The 22,946-nt window shown below is 43.3% G+C and overlaps 1 protein-coding gene across 1 annotated transcript in view; it reads right to left on the reverse strand.

Moving 5' to 3' along the window:
- The window catches only part of LOC140479119 (interleukin-20 receptor subunit beta-like), a 75,377-nt gene extending 64,094 nt beyond the window's left edge, over positions 1–11,283 (reverse strand). Inside the window, exon 1 of the mRNA XM_072573059.1 lies at positions 11,145–11,283. Coding sequence (XP_072429160.1) covers positions 11,145–11,244 — 100 coding nt within the window. The 5' untranslated portion in view covers positions 11,245–11,283. The remainder of the gene's footprint in view (positions 1–11,144) is intronic.
- Between the last annotated feature and the right edge of the window lie 11,663 nt (positions 11,284–22,946).

A 22,946-nucleotide genomic window follows, 5' to 3' on the forward strand; every position in this document is an offset into this window, starting at 1 on the left:
GGAAGGGAAATTGTGGTCTGTAAAGAAGGAGGCCATCTGGTGTGTCCTATGGTGGAACTGGTCCTCCTGGGAGCAGATACAGCGGAGGCGGAGAAATTGGGAATACGGGATGGCATTTTTGCAAGAGATAGGGTGGGAAGAGGTGTAATCCAGGTAGCTATGGGAGTCAGTGGGTTTGTAAAAAATGTCAGTGTCAAGTCGGTCGTCACTAATGGAGATGGAGAGGTCCAGGAAGGGGAGCGAGGTGTCAGAGATAGTCCAGGTAAATCTAAGGTCAGGGTGGAATGTGTTGGTGAAGTTGATGAATTGCTCAACCTCCTCGCGGGAGCATGAGTAACCAGCCTTTGAAAAATGATTCAGTGAAGTGCTTCTCTCTCACACCTTTCCATAGGATTTCAGATGGATGCTGGGATGTAATATTAAGCAGCAACACAGGAAGAAGAGTAGGTCATTCAAGCTCTCAAACCTGCTCCATCAGTCATTTGGCTTGTGGCTGATTTATAACTGCTGCATCCACACTGTCTCATCTCTATTAACTCACACACCTTGGTTAGATTATGGTTCAGCCTTCTAAACTCAAAAGAAATGTAAGCTAAATTTATGTAACCTTCTTGCATAATTTAACCCTCCAGTCCCTGCTTTGGTTTTAGTGAATCTCCACTGTATCTACACGCCAAAGTCAATGTACCTTTCTAGAAATTTGTTGCCCAGAACTGAACAAATTGCACTAGATTGGATTGATCGAGGATCAGCACAACTGAAGCATAACACTTTTGAAATCTGATCACCTGGTGCTATTGGGTTTTTAATGACTTTCTGTACCTGTAAATAATGTTTTGGATTATTTGTAGGGATATATCTCCTCCCCATTATTTCCTAGTCACTGAGTAGAAAACATTTCAATTTGCCTTTCTCAGATCCAGCATGGATAATTTCATCCTTACCTCAATGAATGCCATCTGCCGCAGTTCAGCCATTTATATAAGGTCCGACACATTACCATTCGCTGTAAAAAAAGTGTTCTTTCTTACATGCTGCCTTGTATCTCTTGCCCAAAACCCTTAAATATGTTTCCCCCGTTCCATCAGTTATAAGATCTCATTTCCTTTGTCCACTTCATCTCCACCCGTCATGAACTTGTACTGCTCTGTCAAATCTTTCCTTTGCTCCAAGGAGGGCAACGTCAGTTCCTTCATCCTAACCTTGTCACTTTAGAATGAAAGCAACAGCAGAAATAAGAGAAAGATCTAACTTGTACAACATTTTTCATAAGTCACAGGTAGACAGGGTGGTGAAGAAGGCTTTTGGCATTCTTGCTTTCATCGGTCAGAGCATTGAGCGTTGGAGTTGGGACATCTTGTTGCAGTTGTATAAAACATTGGTAAGATCACATTTGCAGCTCTGGTTGCCCTACTATGGAAAGGATATTATTAAACTGCAGAGTTCAGAAAGGATTTACTAAAATGCTATCTGGAAGGTTTGAGTTGTAAGGAGAGGCTGGGACTTTTTTTCCCTGGAGCGTAGGAGATTTGAGGGGTGACCTTATGGAGGTCAATAGAATCATTGGAGGCATCGATAAGGTAGATAGCCAATAGCTTTTCCCCGTGGTAGGGGAGTCTAAAAACTAGAGGGCATTGATTTAAGGTGAGAGGGGAGAGTGTCCAGATGGGTAACCTTTTCACGCAAAGGTTGATGAATGTCTGGAATGGGATGCTGGAGGCAATGGTATAGGCGAGTACAATTTGGTCACTGAAGAAACATTTGGACAGGTACATCGATGGGATTGATATAGAGGGCTATGGACCAAACACAGACAATGGGACTAGATTAATTGTGAAAACTGGACAAGTTGGGCCGAAGAGCCTGTTTCCATGCTGTAAGCCTGTATGATACTATGACTCTTTAATCTCAGGACATCCCAAAGCATTTTATAGGCAGTGAAATACTTCAGAAGTGTAGTCACTATTGTAGGAAAGGAAGACAGGTGCCAAATTTCACAGAACAATGTGATAATGAGCAAATAATCGGTTTTAGTAATGCTGATTGAAGAATAAATATTGACCAGGAGTAATTGGTCTTCATTGAAGAGTGGATGGGGATATTGTATATCCACCTGAGTGGAAAAACAGGGTCTTGGTTCAATTTGTTACCAAGAAATCATAGAATTCCTCCATTGTGGAAACAGGCCATTCAGCCCAACAGGTCCACACCGACCCTCCAAAGAGTATCCCACTGAGATCTGTTCCCAGCCATATTACTCTATATTTCCCCTGACTAATGCACCTAACCTACACATGCCTGAACACTACGGGCAATTTAGCATGGCCAATTCACCTAACTTGCACATTTTTGGAGTGTGGGAGGAAACCGTAGCACCTGGAGGAAACCCACGCAGACACAGGGAGAACGTGCAAACTCCACACAGAGAGTCACCTGAGGCGGGAATTGAACCCGGGTCTCTGGCGCTGTGAGGCAGCAGTGCTAACCACTGTGTCACCGTGCCACCCACAAAGATGTGTAGGTGAGGTGGATTAGCCATGGGAAATGCAGGGTTACAGGGATAGGGTAGGGGGTTTGGTCTGGGTGGGATGCTGTGTGAAGGATTGGTGTGGACTCAATGAGCTGAATAGCCTGCTTTCACACTGTAGGGATTCTATGAAGATCATGGAGTTTGAGATAACATAGAAAGACTGGTAAATGAAGAAGGCACTTGGCTGATGTAGCTTAATGCTGATATACTTCACGTGACACACTTTAGGTGAAATGACACAGGGGACAGTTTTGTCGAAATGGAACTATATCGAATGCATATTTACAAATCTGAACTGACAATGCAATTATGAAATGTATGACATACTTGGCTTTATAAATAAGGGCACAATATAAACTTGTTAAACTTTTACAAATCCCAGATATGGTCTCAGTCTGGAAGATGATGTTAACTTCTGTATATCATAATGTAGGAGGGTTGCTAGCAGCTTAGAAAATATACAGAGGAGGTTGTTAGGAATGACAAGACTTGAACGACGTGGAGAAGATGGGATTGTTCCCCTTTAGCAAAGAATATTAAGTGAAACTTAACAGAGATATTCAAGATTATGAGAAGGTTTAATAGAGCAAATATGGACAGAATGTTTCCTCTGCGATGCGGAGCAGTAACCAGAGGTTATCAGTTTAAAATAATTGAGAAAAGATTTACAGGGGAAATAGCTGGAAACTTTTTTGCAGTGAGGACTATTGTATTCTGGAATGAGCTAAGGTGGTCAAAGCAGAAATGTATTGGAATCGTTAGTTATCTCCTTGAGGAGGACTAAATTATGGAGTAATTTTTGATTTGATTTGTTATTGTCACATGTACCTCGATAAGGTGAAAGGTTTTGTTTTACGTGCAGAAAAGGCAGATCAGGCCATACAAAATGCATAAGGGTAATAGAAGAGGGCAAATGTTAATGCTGCAGAGAAGGTGCACGAAGTACGATATCAACATTAAATTAAAATTTGAGAGGATGTTCGGAAGTCTGATAACAGCGGGGAGGAAACTGCTCTTGAATCTGTTGGTACGTGCAATTAAGCTTTTGTATTTTCTACCTGGAAGAGGTTGCAAGAGATTATAAGCAGGGTGGGAAAGGTCTTTGATTATGGTGGCTGTCTTCCTGAGGCAGTGGAAAGTATAGGTGAAGTCAATGGATGGAAAGTTAGCTTGCATGATAGACTGGGTTGTGTTGACATCTCTCTGCAGTTTCTTATGGTCCTGGGCAGAGCAGTTGCTATACCAAACCACGATGCATCCAGATAGAATGCTTTCTATGATGCATCTATAAAAATTGGCAAGAGTCTTTATGGACATGCTGAAGTTCCTTCGCCTCCTGAGGAAGTAGAGGCATGATTGTGTTTTCTTGACCGTGGCCTAAATGTGGGCGGACCAAGACTGAATTAGTCAGCAAAACTGAATTAGTCAGTTCTTTCAAAGGGCTAGAATTGGCATGATGTACTGAGTCAAGAGTGTGGTGCTGGAAAAGCACAGCAGGTCAGGCAGCATCAGAGAAGCAGGAAAGTCAACGTTTCTGGCAAAAGCCCTTCATCAGGACCTCCTTTTGTGTGGTAAGGCTCTATGAAAGGGAATCGGACTTATCCCTGAAGTAGCATGACAAAACATGGAGCAGCCAGTTTTACAACCTTTTCTTCCTGGACAAAGAGCCTGGATGTCCTGTACCGTTAATGGAAGCAAAGTCAAATTGGGAGACGTTCAGACATACTAATCTAAACATAAACTAAATTATTTTTTATCAACCTCTTTTATCAAGTTGCGACACACCTCCGTGGCCGTTACATCCTGAGGTGAGACTTGAACCCAAAACATCTGGGCCCCGCATTCTGATATACATCCTTGCATTGTTGTTGACTGAATCAACAAACTAATTAATTGTAAAGTGTTCATCCACAAGACTACTAGTTCATAACAATGAATGAATTAAAAAGGGGGCAATTCTCCGCTCTCAGTGAGGAGTGGCACATACAAGTGAGTCTGGAGTTTACAGATTACAATACAAAGCTGGTAAGCATCAGTGCAGCTTCAGTGATAAAACCAGAAACATCCTCAATATTATCCAGATTCATCTGCAGCATTCTAAATGAGAGGCATGCAGCAATATCCCATCCCCACCCCCAAATGCCTCAGGAAAAGAAAGCATTTAACAGACAGGAGGAGTAACAAATTAATGTTGGCTGAAACCAGCTTGAAACGTTTACATCGAGGAAGCAGCTGTTCAAGGAAGGACCCACAGAACAACCCAGTTTCCCACTTCATTTTCCCAGTAAAGAGCCCAGCCCACTTGCAATGTGTAGTCTGTAAATAACAACTAGGCTGCGTGGGATGGATCAGCCTGACCGTGCGAGCCAAGTCATGTTTTACTAACATTGCATTCACATTGTGCAACCAGGAAGATAAAAATTAGGTGAACGTTTACAGAAGACAGTTCATGGAGGGAACAACCTCCCAATGATTCAAACTGTCATAGAAATTCGTTAAATTAAAGGCCTTAAGTACTTTGGTGACAATATGTTACAGCTTAGATTCTCTGGGTAAAGTGAAAAAAAATTACATTTATATCATGCCTATTACATTCTGAAAACATCCCAAAGCGTTCAATAGTTAAGCAGTAGTTTTGAAGTGAATTTGTCACGTCAGTGAAAGCAATGCTAAACTGTCTTGTCAGCAAATACTGGAAGGGAAATGGAAGAGCAAATTGGTTGCTATATACAGAAAGGTGCAAATACTGTAGTATAGTGATAATGTGGGACTTGAATTATCCTGAACCAGATCGGGTTAGTAACAATGTACTATATAGGACAAAGAGTCATAGAGTCCTATAGCACAGGAACAGGCCCTTTCGCCCACACTGGTCCATGCCGACCAATATGTCTATCCATGCTAACCCCATTTCCCTGCATTTGGCCTATATCCTTCTAAATCTTTCCTTTCCCTGTATACTTCCAATGGCAGCTCATTCCATCTGCATACCACCCTCTTGTGTAAAAACGTTGCCCCTCAGGATTCCTTTTATTCTTTCCCCTCTAATCTTAAACTGATGCCCTCTAGTCCTTGACTCCCCAATCCTGGGAAAAAGACTGAGTACATTCACCCTATCCATGCCTCTCATGATCTTCTACACCTCTATAACGTCCCCCTTAGTCTGCTATGCTCTAAAGAAAAAAGTCCTAGTTTGTACAACCTCTCCCTGTAACTCAGACCATTGAGTCCAGGCAACATCCTTGTAAGTGTCTTCTGCAATCTTTCCAGTTTAATAACGTCCTTCCTATAACAAAGTGATCAAAACTGAACACAGTAATCCAAGTGCGGCCTCACCAATGTCCTGTATAACTGCAACGTAACTTCCCAACTTTTATACTCAATGCCCTGACTGATGAAGGCCAGTGTGTCAAAAGCCACCTTCACTGCCCTGTCTGCCTGTGACTTTACTTTCAGAGAACCATGCACCTGAACTCCAAGATCCCTCTGTTCCACTACATTCTTCAATGCCCTACCGTTCACCATTAAACTCCTACCTTGATTTGACTTTCCAAAATGCAAGACCTCACACCTATCTCTATTAAACTCCATTTGCCATTTCCCAGCCCACTTCCCCAGCTGATCAAGGTCCTGCTGCAATTTCTGATAATCTCCCTCACTATCCACAATCCCACCTATTTTAGTGTCATCAGCAAACTTACGAATCATGCCTTGTACATTCTCATCCAAATCATTGATACAGATAACAAGCAGTAATGGACCCAGCCACCAACCCCTGAGGCACTCCACTAGTCACAGGCCTCCACTATCCTTCCACTATCACCCTCTGCTTCCTACCATCAAGCCAATTATGTATCCAATTTGCCAGCTCCCCCTGGATTCCATACAATCTAATCTTTCAGAGCAGCTTACCATGTGGAAGTTTATCAGAGACCGTACTGAAATTCATATAGACTACATCCTACTGCCCTGCTCTCAACCTTTCTGGTCACTTCAAAGAGTTCTAACAAATTTGTGAGGCATGATCTCCCACTCACAAAGCCATGTTGACTACTCCTAAGCAAACTGTGTCTTTTCAAGTGCATGTATATCTTATTTCTCAGTATCTTCTCAAGTAACTTACAGATGTTAAGCGTACTGGTCTATAGTTCCCAGGCTTGTTCTTGCAACCCTTCTTGAATAATGGCACAATATTCGCTACCCTCCAGTTTTCCGGGACCTCAAGACCAAGAGCAAGAAGAATTTCTGAAATGAGCACAAGACAATCTTCTTAATCAGTATAATTCTAACTCAGCAAGGAACAAAGAAATGTTGGATCTAAATCTGGGACATGAGTTGTTGGCAATTGGAGCACTGTTCAATTAGGGAGCATGTGGGGAAAAGTGATCTTTACATAATCTGACTTTAAATAATTACGGAAATGATAAGGCCAATCAGGCCTAGAGATAGATGTGTTAAAATGGGTCTTGCCCAGATAGAGTGGGATCAAAAACTGGTAGAAAAAACAGTAATTAAACACAGTGAGTCACAAAATAAGACACAGATTCCACTACACAGTAGATACATTCTCATAGTGGTAAAGTTGGAATGGATAATAAAAAGTATCTAGATTAAAAGGAGAAGGGATGCGTATGACAACTGTAAGATGCTAGAGAACCAAGTGGGATGTAGACAGAAGAGAGGAGATATAAAAAGTTAAGAAGAGAAGGGAGAGGGTGAGAATAGATTAACAGCATAAAAGGGTATCAAAAAGGACTTTTGTAAATAGGGAGGTTAACATAAAATCAATGGCATAATTTTTAAAAGGCTGGAGTGACAGAGGGACTGTAGGGTATAAGTTTAAAAGTCTTTAAAAGATGCAGAATAAGTTGAGATGGCTATTAAAGAACAAACATGTGTGACCCTTCATGTGATTAATGGAGCCACAGTGTATAAAAGAAAAGATGTAATGCAAATCTTTATAAAACAATGGATACATCCCCTGTCTAGGTGACATCCTCAGTGCTTGGGAGCCTCCTGTGAAGCGCTTCTGTGATCTTTCCTCCGGCATTTGTAGTGATTTGTATCTGCCACTTCTGGTTGTCAGTTCCAGCTGTCCGCTGCAGTGGCCGGCATATTGGGTCCAGGTCGATGTGCTTATTGATTGAATCTGTGGATGAGTGCCATGCCTCTAGGAATTCGTTGGCTTTTCTCTGTTTGGCTTGTCCTATAATAGTAGTGTTGTCCCAGTCAAACTCATGTTGCTTGTCATCTGTGTGTGGGGCTACTAAGGATAGCTGGTCGTGTCGTTTCGTGGCTAGTTGGTGTTCATGGATGCGGATCATTAACTGTCCTGTTTGTCCTATGTAGTGTTTTGTGCAGTCCTTGCATGGGATTTTGGACACTACATTGGTTTTGCTCATGCTGGGTATCAGGTCCTTCGTCCTGGTGAGTTGTTGTCTGAGAGTGGCTGTTGGTTTGTGTGCTTTTATGAGTCCTAGTGGTCATAGTAGTCTGGCTGTCAGTTCGGAAATGCTCCTGATGTATGGTAGTGTGGCTAGTCCTTTGGGTTGCGGCATGTCCTCATTCCGTTGTCTCTCCCTTAGGCATCTGTTGATGAAATTGCGGGGGTATCCGTTTTTGGCGAATACATTGAATAGGTGTTCTTCTTCCTCTTTGTGCAGTTCTGGTGTACTGCAGTGTGTTGTGGCCCTTTTGAACAGTGTCTTGATGCAACTACAACCACAGGGATGCCAAGACAGCAGACTTCCTAGCAGCACTAGAATGCACACTCAGGAACAATGGACTGACAGAAGAGACACAACAAACAGTGAGACAAAGTATCATACCGCTGATAACAAGGAAAAGACAAACACATAACCTCAACACCAAGGAGAGGGAAGCACTAAAATCACTAAGAAACAATAAGAACATAATCATACTACCAGCAGACAAAGGCAGAATGACGGTCATCCTGGACAAAGCAGAGTACATCCAAAAAGCGCAACAACTACTTGCAGATACCAACACCTACCAAAAGAGGGAGTTTGACCCCACCCCACAGCTCACCAATAGGATAAACAACACACTGAGGAACCTACAAAAAAAACCGACAGATAACCAGGTTTGACCTACAGAGAATGAAACCTGAAAGCAACAACACCCCCAGATTCTATGGACTACCTAAAGTGCACAAACCAGACATCCCATTCAGACCCATAGTATCGCTACCAGGGACACCATCACACAAACTGGCTAAAGAACTACAGCAGAAACTGAAACACCTGATCAGCGGATCCAGACACTCTATACAGTCAACACAGGAATTCTTGGACATCATCAGAAATATACACATAGACAAGGAAGATACTATGGTCTCATTCAATGTAACAGCACTGTTCACCTCTATCGACAAAACCCTAGCCAGAGAAACAATAGCCAACCTGCTGGACATACAGAACAGACAACAGGACGGTGAACCTATCAACAAAGATGGCATACTCAAACTACTGGACCTGTGCCTCACAACACACTTCACATTCAACAACCAAATATATGAACAAATCAACGGCACACCCATGGGCTCACCCATCTCTGGACTCATAGCAGAAGCGGTAATGCAAAGTTTAGAACAAACAGTCTTACTGCAAATTCAACCCAAACTCTGGGTCAGATATGTGGATGACACTTCTGTAATCATTAAAAACACAGAAATAGAGAACACACACCGGATCATCAACGCCACACTCACAGGAATCCAAAGAGCTTTTGCCCGAAATGTCGATTTTACTGCTCCTCGGATGCTGTGCTCTTCCAGCACCACTAATCCAGAATCTGGTTTCCAGCATCGGCAGTCATTGTTTTTACCCAGGAAGAAAAGGATAACCAACTCCCATTCCTAGACGTGATGGTACAGAGAACACCAAACGGAGAATTCACCACAAAGGTATACAGGAAAGCCACACACACAGACCAAGTCCTGAACTACAAAAGCAACCACCCCAACACACACAAAATAAGTTGCATCAAGACACTATTCAAAAGGGCCACAACACACTGCAGTACACCAGAACTGCAAAAAGAGGAAGAAGAACACCTATACAATGTATTCGCCAAAAACAGATACCCCCGCAATTTCATCAACAGATGCCTAAGGGAGAGACAACGGAATGAGGACATGCTGCAACCCAAAGGACTAGCCACACTACCATACATCAAGAGCATTTCTGAACTGACAGCCAGACTACTGCAACCACTAGGACTCATAACAGCACACAAACCAACAGCCACTCTCAGACAACAACTCACCAGGACGAAGGTCCCAAAACCCAGCATGAGCAAAACCAATGAAGTGTACAAAATCCCATGCAAGGACTGCGCAAAACACTACATAGGACAAACAGGAAGACAGCTAACAGTCCGCATCCATGAACACCAACTAGCCACGAAACGACACGACCAGCTATCCTAAGTAGCCACACATTCAGATGACAAGCAACATGAGTTTGACTGGGACAGCACTACTATTATAGGACAAGCCAAACAGAGAACAGCCAGGGAATTCCTAGAGGCATGGCATTCATCCACAGATTCAATCAATAAGCACATCGACCTGGACCCAATATACCGGCCACTGCAACGGACAGCTGGAACTGACAACCGGAAGCGGCAGAGACAAACCACTATAAATGCTGGAGGAAACAACACAGAAGCACTTCACAGGAGACTCCCAAGTACTGAGGAGGTCACCTAGACAGGGGACGAAACGTCTGCAACACAAATTCCCAGCTCGGCAACAGAACCACAACAACGAGCACCCGAGCTACAAATCTTCTCACAAACTTTGAACAATGGATACACTTCGGCTGGAGTATTGTGTCCAGTTTTGGGTTCCACGCTTGGAGAAACATTTCAGGACCTTGGAACAGGTACAGAAGAAATTTATCTGGATGGTAGCAGTGAAGTGGGCTTTCAGTTGTGTGGAGAGGCTTGGAGAAGTTGATTTTGATAATTAAGAAGTGAGTTGACTGAGCTATTCAAATTCTAAACTGTTTTGATGCAAGAAATAAGGGGACATCTTTTTCCAGTGGCTAAAGCTTTGATAACTAGGGACATGGAGTTAAAGTGATTAGAGCAAGAAAAAGAGGGGTTATTTTATGTAGCAGGTTGTTATGATCCAGAATGCATTGCTTGAAAGACTGGTGGAAGCAGATTCAATGGTAGCATTCAGAAGAGAGTTGGCTAACTATTTGAAGTGAAACAGTGACAGCGGCTATTGAGAAAGAGCAGGCGCTTGGAACACTTCCAGCATTGAGCCAGTATTTAATGGGCTGACTGATCTCCTTCTGAATCATTCTATGGTACAACCATAAAATACCATTTTTATTACAGGCAGTCATAGGTGAGAATTGAGAGATAAGAAAATTCCACAGTCTGGAATAAAATAAACACTTCAGTTCATACCAATGCATTGTTCACAGTCATTAAATCTTCTATAATTCCTATAGAAAATATCAGTGCAGATAAATGGAGTGTTATGGAGCTTTATGCACAGAGACGTTCTGGTAAATGAGCAGGCAGAACACTTTAGAATCTTATTCTGAAGATAGTGTCTCAAAACGACATAAAGTCTTACCTGGACTGGGACTGTGAACCTGAGGCTGAATAGCAAGGATGTGACCAGCTTGAGGCAAATGTAGATCTCGGCAAATGTCAGTTCCACAAAACTCGTCCATTACATTCAGGGGATTTGCCAAAGCCAGAGGAACTTGTGTTTATAAAGTGTCTTCGACAGGAGGTTAAAATCCCATGGCACTTTACTGGAGTGCAGTCAAAACTTGACACTGAACCATTTAAGCAGTTATTAGTACAGGTGGCCAAAAACATGGTCTAGGCTTTAAGGAGCAGCTAGAAGGAGGAGAGCTAGGTACAGAGACAGGGAAGATTGGGGCAGAATTTCAAAGTTTCGAGCATGAACAGCTGACGGCATAGTCACCAAGAGTGGAGTGTAGGAAATCAGGCTGCACAATATGCCTCAATTTGAAGAATGTGATATTCTCGGGGGCTATAGAACTGGCGGAGCTACAGAGGTAGAGAGGGCCAAGGAACACAAGAGCTGCACAGTGTCTTAATTTGAGATATATGACGAGGTATAGTTGTGTGGACATTCTAAGTGTATATAGTGAATACAGGTACATACTTCTCGCAGAATTGAGTTATGACAGTTAAACTCTAAACATCACTTTTTTAAAAAAATTGATGGCTGTGAGGAGTGTTCCTGTCAAACTGCTCACATGCACAGGGACATCCTGGGAGAGAAGTGAAAAGAAAGTACTTTAAACAACTTTAAAGGTGCTTCCCATTGAAAATAAAATTTGACTGCACACAACAACAACATTTTAAACATGACACTGCTTATTAGTTTCCAAAAATTGCAATGTTGCCAGTAGTTCGAAACAGAGGAACATGATTTGGCTATTTAGCCCCTTGAGCCTGATCTGCCACTCCTGGCACATTTGCATCTCCCTCAATTTCATTGGATAACAAGTTATCAATTTCAACTATTTACCTGTCCTTTTGTAGTGAGAATTTTCACATTTCAAACACAATTTGTGTTTAAACTTTAAAACTTCGCTTTGGAAAGTTGCAGCTGAAATTATCACGCTATGTCCACAATCCTAGACGCCTTCACTAGCAAACTGTTGTCAACGTACCTTATCTGCTGCCCTTTGTATCTTGAAAACATTTTGAACAAATCGCCACTTAACTTTTTACGTGCCAGAGAACGCAACCTCAGGCTCTATAAGGTAACAAGAAGTATCAACAATGAGGGGATTTATCCGCCTTTAACCGTTTCAAGACACCCAGCACTTCCTCCTCTGTAATATGGACATTTTGCAAGATGTCACCATCTATTTCCCTACAGTCTATACCTTTCATATCCTTTTCCAAAGTAAATACTGATGCAAAATTCTCATTTAGCATCTCCCCCATTTTCAACGGCTCCACACAAAGGCCGCCTTGCTGATCTTTGAGGGGCCCTATTCTCTCCCTAGCTACCCTTTTGTCCTTAATATATTTGTAAAAACCTTTTGGATTCTCCTTAATTCTATTTGCCAAAGCTATCTCATGTCTCCTTTTTTGCCCTCCTGATTTCCCTATTAAGTATACTCTTACTTCCTTTATACTCTTCTGAAGGATTCACTCGATCTATCCTGTCTATACCTGACATATGCTTCCTTCTTTTTCTTAACCAAACCCTCAACTTCTTTAGTCACCCAGCCTTCCCTATACCTACCAGCCTTTCCTTTCATAAGAGGAATATACTTTCTCTGGATTCTTGTTATCTCACTTCTGAAGGCTTCCCATTTTCCAGCTGTCCCTTTACCTGCGAAAATCTGCCCCCAATCAGCTTTCGAAAGTTCTTGCCTAATACAGTCAAAATTGGCCTTTCTCCAATTTATAACTTCAACTTTTAGATCTGGTCAATCCTTTTCCATCATTATTTTAAATTTAATAGAATTATGGTCGCTCACCCCAAAGTGCTCCCCCATTGACACCTCAGTCACTTGCCCTGTCTTATTTTCCAAGAGTAGGTCAAGTTTTGCACCTTCTGTAGTAGGTACATCCACATACTGAATCAGAAAGTTGTCTTGTACACACTTAACAAATTCCTCTCCATCTAAATCCTTAACACTATGGCAGTATCCCAGTCTATGTTTGGAAAGTTAAAATCCCCTACCACAACCACACTATTATTCTTACAGATAGCTGAGATCTCCTTACAAGTTTGTTTCTCAATTTCCCCTGACTATTAGGGGGTCTATAATACAATCCCAATAAGGTTATCATCCCTTTCTTAAGTCTCAGTTCCACCCAAATAACTTCCCTGGATGTATTTCTGGGGAAAACCTCCCTCAGCACAGCTGTAATTCTATCCCTTATCAAAACTGCCACTCCCCCCACGCCTTCTCTTGCCTCCCTTTCTATCCTTCTTGTAGAATTTGTATCCTGGAACATTAAGCTGCCAGTCCTGCCCATCAATTGTTTACATATTTTAGCAATCTTCCCCTGTTGAACAGTGCAAAGGGTTTGTATGCTGATTAATAATGAGAGGACACAGACATAAGGTAATTTGCAAAATAACCAAATATGGTGTGAGAAAACACATTGTTTCACACGGCAAGTAGTTAAAGTCTGGAACTCACTGCCTGGAAGTTTAGTGGAGGGAGTTTCACTGAAGGCATTCAAGAGTGCATTTGATGAATATTTAAATAAAAACAGTATTCAGGGTTTGGGGGTAAACTCAGGAGAATGGCATTGAGTGACAATGCTTATTCAGAGACTAGGTGCAGGTACAATGGGCTGGATAGCCTTTTTCTGCACCGTAAGAATTCTAAGACCACAACATTAACAAGGCCTTCCAAGCCAATAATCATCCTCATACCAATCTATGACTGAAGGTTGCCTGTTCTGACTCAGAAATAGGGAACCTAGGTATTTTCTAACCAACCTATTCAGAGATGCTATTACACACATTTGGAGCAGGTGGGACTTGAACCTGGGTTGTTCAGGCCAGGGTAAGTACATTTCCACTGTGCCACGACAGCCCCTTAGAAGTAGGGATACTACCATTAAACCAATTCACTTTGGGTGTAAGATGTTACATTTAAATACCTTAATTGGTGGTGGAACCTCTTGATGTTCTACCTCAAGGCTAGGAGGCCTAAGTTCAAGCCACACCAACTCATAATGTGTATAATTCATTATCTCTGAACAGGTTGAATAGAAAACATCTTAATTGCTTCTGGCTGTTCTCCCTGAGTCTACAAAGCAACCTCCATCTAGTGTGGTCTAGCTCAGCACGACGATTGCATCCCCACACAATATATTTATCCAACATAGAAACAGAGTGATCGACTGAGTCCAGGGCTCATCTGCTCTAGTCTGCTTTCCTTTGCTGTTTTCTCCCGTTTCTTGTTTTTTTACTTTTTCTGTTTTTCTTCTTTTTCTTTTCTTTAAAGCCTGGAGAGTGGAAGGTGAGGAAGGAGGTCTCTGGCAGGACGAGTCAGACACAGTTCCACCCCTGCCCAGGGTACTTCGGTGAGCAAGGAGCAGGTCCTGAGCTGACTACCCCGGCCTGGGCTCACAGGCTGGGCTTAGGCTTCAGGCTTGCGGCTAGGCCCGTGGGCCTGAAGGAGCGGAAGCATTGACGAAAGGGACGACGGAAGGCCCTGATGACCAATGACCTGCAGCATCTGGACGAGCATCGGATGAGGAACAGGAGGTGTGGAACTCCCTCATACTCAGGCCCACAGCTCCAGCTCAGATACAGCAGTCACAGGATGGCAGCGGTGGAGGCCCATAACCGAGACCCCACAGTCCCTTAGGGAGACGCACAAGCCCATTTCCCAGACCCAGCTGATGTCAAGCAGCAACCAGTGGAGCAGCGGAGGAGGAACAAGAAGGAGAAGGAAAATGAACTCTATTGCAGTAAAATCTTGCATTAAAGTCAGTGTTTCAAGATGGTGCCACTTTGCATGTAACCTGCGAGAAAAACACTTTTCACAGTATTTTTGTATACATGTGATAATAAGTTTAATCTAATCAACAGTTTAATTCCAAGATAACCCTTTTGGTATGTGTTCAATTGCTCTAAATAACCTCAGGATAATCACTTGGAATGTGCCTATTACCAATAACTATGTTGAAACAGCTGACAGCTGGTCTAGTTTGAAGTCTGGAGCACTGCTATTGGGTATACTGGCAGAGCAATTAGTGAGTCCTATCTGTATACGGGTAGCACACCAGCTACCCAGGAGCTCCAAGGGGCAGTGAGAAAACCCCACACGCTAAGGCTGCAAATAAACTGAGCTGTTTGGCTATATATGTTTACCACCCTGCCTCGATGATTTAAAGATCCATCTAGAGGTAAAAGATCCTGAAAGGGAAGAGATCTTGGCCTGCCTTCCATGAGATCTCAACTGCAGATGGTGAAGCAGGCTACTGAGTGGGTTCTGGCAGAAGGTTCATTTTCACAAGTCTCCAGTTAAAGCAGGGATTAGCCAGTGAGCGAGGTAGGAGCTGAACATTTCACAACATTAATAGCCCATTAATTTGTGTTTTTACAGATGTAGGGGATCTAATTCATGTGTATACATGACTTGGACTTGATCCTGTTCCAATTCATACAAGCTCATGATTTGGCCAACCAAACACACGTGTACATTTTAAATAATATGGACCTGTGCAGAGCTCATTAACACATAAGAGAGTTTGAATCAGTTCATAGACTGATTTCAGGTCCATCAATTAGAAAGCCACCTCAGCCTATACAGCAAATGGCTACTGAATCATTCCCTTCCCTCTCCCAGAATTGTCTTCCATCTTGTTTCTGCTACAACTTGTGCTGTAACTGCTGAAGTCAGGAGCCGGCAGAAACAGTTCTGCTCAGCAAGCTTTCTCAGAGGGTTTCTGGAAAGAAAATGTTGCTTTGTGAAGCCTCTCAATAGTGACAACCATTGGGAAAAAAAATGTTGACAGCATTTTCATTTATTGGCCAATTTTATTTGTTCCTTATCTCTCCAGAAGGCATTGCCCTGGTAAAGTTCTACATGCACCACTGTCATCATCAGTGACAGCCATTATTCACGGTTGACCTCTACATAGGGTCACATGTTGCTGCTATGGGTCTTTGTGTGACAGAGCAGAACAACTGTTGACCAAAAGATCTTTGTATTCATGGTGGGGGAGGATGTTCCTGAGGTAATGGGACCCAGATTTTCTTCTTTTTCATTCCTTCTCCGCCACCACTCTGCCTCATAATTGTGGCAGTGGGTTGAAAGTGTGGTGCACCTTGAGGGGCAAATTGTCGCCATTTTGGTCCTGAAGCTCCTGCCAGTCATTAACGTCAATGTTGCCGTTCTTCAAGGAGAGTTTCCGAGAGAGGACAGCTAGTGTCTGCTTCTGTAAGTACTGAAGCAAAATTCCTGCTTCAGTGCTTACAAAAATCCTTCACTTCTTACCTTGACTTCTCCTGACATAGCAGGGTGAACATGGTTTTTGGCCATAGGGACAGTGTCCAGGACATTATCAGTGATTTTGTAGGAATTTTGCTTCAGTACTTACAGAAACAGATACTAGCTGTCCTCCCATATTTTTCCCAGGTGGCTGTAAAGAAGATGGACAATTGTCCTCCCACGCAGAGGACAATTGTGACACTTAAGATGCTGGTTAAGGGCCTCCTTGCTATGCCATTGGCATTGCAACAATGGCAGGAGGGCCATATGTTGTGTGGGAAGACAGTCTGGAAAATTCTGGCAGACTCAAGGAACTTGGCACTTGGAGGGAACCTCCCCAACAACAGTGGCTATCCCTGCAACAAACTGTACTTACCAATTTGACTGACTGGCTCTCTTACTTGGTTGGGAGGATAGCCTGCAATTCATATTATACACTTCCTCCAAATGCAGAACGCAGCATTGTCCCCTGTGGCATTGCTGAGACTGTTAAGCTGCCAGTCCTCTGATAGGCTGGTTGTTTCGGGGGGAGGGGAGAATGGCAGCCATCCTCTAAAGGACTGGCAGTCCCAACGGCAACTAATCATTTGTTAGACCGCAGAGAAATTAAGCTGGGGTTCCGCAAAGACACTTCCAACCTATTAGAGCCATAGAGTTATAGAGTCCTACACCACAGAGACAGGACCTTTGGCCCACACTGGTCCGTGCCAACCAAAATGTCCATCACCCTAATTCCAATTTCCTTTCAATTTGAGCATATCCTTCTAAACCCTTCCTATCTGTGGATTTGTCCAAATGCTTTTTAAATATTGCTAATGTACCCACCTCAACCACTTCTATTGGCAACTCATTCAATATACGTACCACCCTCTGTGTAAAAAAGTTGCCCCTCAGGTTCCTTTTTATTCTTTCCCCTCTAACCTTAAACTGGTGTCCTCTGGCCCTTGATTCCCCAACCCTGGGAAAAAAACTGAGTGCAATCACTCTATCTATGGCTCTCAGCATCTGATACACTTGTGTAAGCCTTCCCCCACCCCTCAGTCTCCTACATGTTAAAGAAACAAATTCTGGCTTGTCCAACCTCTCCCAATAGCTCAGTCCCTTGACCCTTGTAATGGATGTTGGGATCTCTGACACAATGAGAATATTCAGCCCAATGTGTGGAGATTGACAAGGTGAGAAACAAAGTTTAAAAGCCTTGATCTTCCTGCTAACAACAATTTGAGTGTCAAGTGGAACTGACATTCAAAAGGATAAGAGGGTAACGCAAGAAAAAATTTAGAATGATTACAAACACATTTCTGTGTTTTGAAGGGTATGTGTGAGTCAAACCAAGCATCCAACGTGAAAAAAAACAAGATTTAAAATGTCAACAATTGTTTGGTTTCCTGCAAAACTGCTGACAGGTTAGGCAAACAAAATATTTTAGATAATATTGCCTAACATGAATGAAGTGCTACCCATATTTGCATCAACTTAGTACAAAGAGAGGATTTCTATTTATCCAGCACTTTTCAGGACCTCTGGTTCTTCCCACACTGCCTGACAGCTCATAAGGTACATTTGTAGAATATAATCATTGTTGTTATATCAGGAATGGGCAGCCAATCTGTACACAGCAAGATTCCAAAAACAAATGTCACGTCATCTGCTTTAGTGATGTTTATTGAAGGGGCAGTATTGGCCAGGATGAGAATCTCCTTGGCCTGCTATAAAATAGTGCCATGGAATCTTTTGGATTCACCAAGAGGGTGTTTAATGTGTCCTCCTACTGCAGCATCTCCTACTGCTCAACACACCATCCACATTACGTTTGCACCTCAATCAAGATTTTGGTCAGGTTCTGTCATGTGACTTAAACACATAATATTCTGACTTAGAGGCAAGAGTGCTACCAGTAGAGGGCAGAATTATTTAACCATAAGGAGACATTCATGCTGCAGGAATAACGCCCCCTGGGGAATTGCCAGAGCTATTTTGGAGGGTCTGTCCTTCACTTCGATAATGTCGGGCAGCTGTGACTGTCATTGATAACTTACTAATCAGAACTGCTGTAGGACTTGTGGCACATAAGAACATAAAATAGGTAAATATCGGCCATCTGGCCTGTGCCCACCCACTAGCCTCACCTCCATCCAAGGCCCCAAGGGATCCTTCCACATCTGTCAGAAATGTACCTGTGCCTCTACCAATATCACTATTACCCCAAAGCATCATGCTTTAAGATATTAGGAGGAAGGTATAGAGGAGATATCAGAGGTAGGTTCTTTACACAGAGAGTTGTGAACATATGGAATGCGTTGCCAACGGTGGTGGTAGAAGCAGAGTCATTAGGGACACTTAAGCAACTGCTGTACATGCACATGGACAGCAATGAACTGAGGGGTGCGTAGGTTAGGTTATTTTAGTTTAGATTAGGAATAATCCTCAGCACAACATCGTGGGCTGAAGGGCCTGTTCTGTGCTATACTTTTCTATGATCTATGTTCTACGTTCTAATGTCACCTACTGCATCCGTTGCACACAATGTGGTCTGCTCTACATCGGGGAGACAGGACGCCTTCTTGTGGATCATTTCAAACAACATCTCTGGGACACCTGCACCCACCAACCCCACCGCCCTGTGGCTAAACGCTTCAACTCCCCCTCCCACTCCATCAAGGACATGCAGGTCTTGGGCCTCCTCCACTGCCAAACTGTTACCACCTGACACTTGGAGGAGGAATGTCTCATATTCTGCCTTGGGACCCTGCAACCACACAGGATCAATGTGGATTCCAACAGCTTCCTCATTTCCCCTCCCCCCACATTATCCCAGTCCCAAGCCTCCAACTCGGCACCCCTCCAGACCTGTCCATCGCTCCCCCCGACCTATCACCTTCTCCTCCACCTTCAACCACCTATCGCATTCCCAGCTACCTTCCCCCAAACCCCACACCCCTCCCATTCATCTCTCAGTCCCAACCCACTTGCCTCATTCCTGATGAAGAGCTTATGTCTAAAACGTCAATTCTCCTGTTTCTTGAATGCTGCCTGACCTGCTGTGCTTTTCCAGCACCACTCTCTCGAATCTGGCCTGTCAAGCCTGCTCCACCATTTCACAAGATCATGGTTGATCTTTGTCTTGGACTCAGCTCCACTTACCCGCCATATCCCTTTAACTCCTTTAATGTCCAAACACCGATCTATCTTTGTCCTAAAAACATTCAACGAAGTAGCCTCAACTGCTTCACTGGGGCAGGGAGTTACAGAATCAAAAGTTCCTCCTCAACTCACTCCGAAATCTGCTCTCCCTTATTTTGAGGCTTTGCTCCCTAGTTCTGGTATCAGCCACAAGTGGAAACAACCTCCCAGCTTTTATCTTATCTATTTCCTTCATAATTTTATATGTTTCTATAAGATCCCTCCTCATTCTTCTAAATTCCAGTGAGTGCAGTCCCAGACTATTCAATCTCTCCTGATAAGCGGACCCCTTCAACTCCAGAATCAATCTGGTGAAAGTCCTCGGGTGCCTCCTTTCTCAAGTAAGGAGACGAAAGCTGTACAAAGTTTTGGTGAGTTTGTATAGCAGGGAACGTGGAAATGCTTGTAGAGGGAAGCATTCACATTGTGATCACTGGTGGGGATGGGACTGAATGGGTGTCAGGTTGGGGGCATGCAAAGAAATGGAAAAGAGTAACATTCAAACAAATGAAGTGCTGACTTCAGAGGAACCCATATCAATACATTCAAGGCCTGTTGCTACCTGAACATCCATTCTGCTCCATTGATACCATCAGGCCCTAGTTGCCCACAAGACTCCAATTAACACATTGGAATGAGCTCCAAGCTGAAAAGCAATACATGGTCCCACCTATCAGGACTGTAACTCTTTCTTTGCAATAAACAAGGCAGCAGAGTAAAAGAGAGTGATTTTAACACCCAAAAGTAGGAGGCTTGAGGTCGGGTGTAAGGTTGAAGTGAATCCTGCACTTCCAACCACACACTTCTGCTCATACAGAGGCAGGATCTGGGCTGGGGGACAGGCTTTTTCAAACAAGCCATTGCCAGACTTGGAGGAGAAAGTGAGGACTGCAGATGCTGGAGATCAGATCTGAAAATGCGTTGCTGGAAAAGCGCAGCAGGTCAGGCAGCATCAAAGGAGCAGGAGAATCGACGTTTCGGGCATCAGCCCTTCTGCCAGACTTGGTTTAGGATTAGGGCTAGGGTTGGGATTAAATGAAAGGTCATTGTCTCACCTCATGCTAACGTGAAGGTGTCTTTGGACATTTGTGGAAGCACACTCGCTTGTAGTATGTATCTATTTGTGTAGGATGGGAGGGGCCTTTACCTCACTGTTTTCTATCAGCCTCTGACAGAAAGTAATTCCTGAAATGGTCAACTGGTCATCTGATGCTAGAATTGATCAATTAGAGTCATAGAGATGTACAACATGGACAGATGTACACATCCTTCAGTCCAACTCATCCATGCCAACCAGATATCCTAAATTAATGTAGTCCCATTTGCCAGCATTTGGCCCATATCCCTCTAAACCATTTCCATTCATATACCCATCCAGGCGCCTTTTAAATATTGTAATTGTACCAGCCTCCATCATTTCCTCTGGCAGCGCATTCCATACATGGACCACCCTCTGCGTGAAACAGTTGCCCTTTGGGTCCCTTTTAAATCTTTCCCCTCTCACCCTAAACCTATGCCCTCTAGTTCTGGACTGTTCCAACCAGGGAAAAGACCTTGTTTATTTACCCTATCCATGCCCCCCATGATTTTATAAACCTCTATTCGGTCAACCCTCAGCCTCCGACACTCCAGTGAAAACAGACCCAGCCTGTTCAGCCTCTCCCTATAGCTCAAATCCTCCAACCCTAGCAACATCCTTGTAAATCTTCTCTGAACCCTTTCAAGTTTCACAACATGCTTCCTATAGGAGAAAGACCAGTATTACATGCAATATTCCAAAAGTGGCCTAACCAATATCCTGTACAGTCATAATATGACCTCCCAACGCCTGTACTGAATACTCTGACTAATACAGGAAAGCATACCAAACGCTCTTTTCACTCTCCTATCTACCTGCTACTCTACTTTCAAGGACCTATGAACCTGCACGCCAATGTCTTTTTGTTTAGCAACATTCCCCAAGACTTTACCATTAAGTGTATAAGTCCTGCTAAGATTTGCTTTCCCAAAATGCAGCACCTCGCATTTTGCAAAATTAAACTCCATCTGCCACCCCTCAGCCCATTGGCCCATCTGGTCAAGATCCTGTTGTAATCTGAGGTCACTTTCTTTGCTATCCATGACATCTCTAATTTTGGTCTCATCTGCAAACTTACTAACTATGTTCACATCCACATCATTTATATAAATGATGAAAAGCAGTGGACCCAGCATCGATCCTTGTGGCACACCACTGGTCACAGGCCTCCAGTCTGAAAAACAACCCTGCACCACCACCCTCTATGGTCTATCTTTGATTCAGTTCTGTATCCAAATGGCTAGTTCTTCCTGCATTCCATGTGATCTAACCTTGATAACCAGTCTCCCATGGGGAACCTTGTTGAAAACCTTACAGAAGTCCATATAGATCATGTCCACCACTCTGGCCTCATCAATCCTCTTTGTTACTTTCTCAGAAAACTCAATCAGATTAGTGAGACATGCCTTCCTACTCACAAAGCCATATTGACTATCCCTAATCAGTCTTTGCCTATTAAATGTCCCTCAGGATTCCCTCCAACAACTTGCCCACCACTGACGTCAGGCTCACCGGTCTATGGATCACTGGCTTTTCCTTAACACCTTTCTTAAACAGTGGCACCACGTTAGCCAACCTCCAGTCTTCCGGCTCCTCACCTGTACCTATCAATGACACAAATATCTCAGCAAGAGACCCAGCAATCACTTCTCCAGCTTCCCACAGAGTTCTAGGGTATACCTGATCAGGTACTGGGGATTTAATCACCTTTGTCCTTTTCAAGACATCCAGCACCTCCTCTGTAATATGGACATTTTTCAAGATGTCACCATCTATTTCCCCAAATTCTGTATCTTCTATGTCCTTCTTCACAGTAAACACTGATGCAAAATACTCATTTAGTATCTCCCCCATCTCCTGCGGCTCCATATAAATGCCACCTTGCTGATCTTTGAGGGGTCCTATTTTCTCCCTAGTTACCCTTTTGTCCTTAATGTATTTGTAAAAACCCTTTGGATTCTCCTTAACTCTATTCGCCAAAGCTATCTCAAGTCCCCTTTTTGCCCTCCTGATTTCTCTCTTAAGTATACTCCTACTGCTTTTATACTCTTCTTAGGATCCATTTGATCTATCCTGTCTCTACCTGACATATACTTCCTTCTTTTTCTGAACCAAAACCTCAATTTCTCTAGTCATCCAGCATCCCCTACACCTACTA

The sequence above is a fragment of the Chiloscyllium punctatum genome, chromosome 6, assembly GCF_047496795.1.
Source record: "Chiloscyllium punctatum isolate Juve2018m chromosome 6, sChiPun1.3, whole genome shotgun sequence".
NCBI classification, from domain to species: domain Eukaryota; kingdom Metazoa; phylum Chordata; class Chondrichthyes; order Orectolobiformes; family Hemiscylliidae; genus Chiloscyllium; species Chiloscyllium punctatum.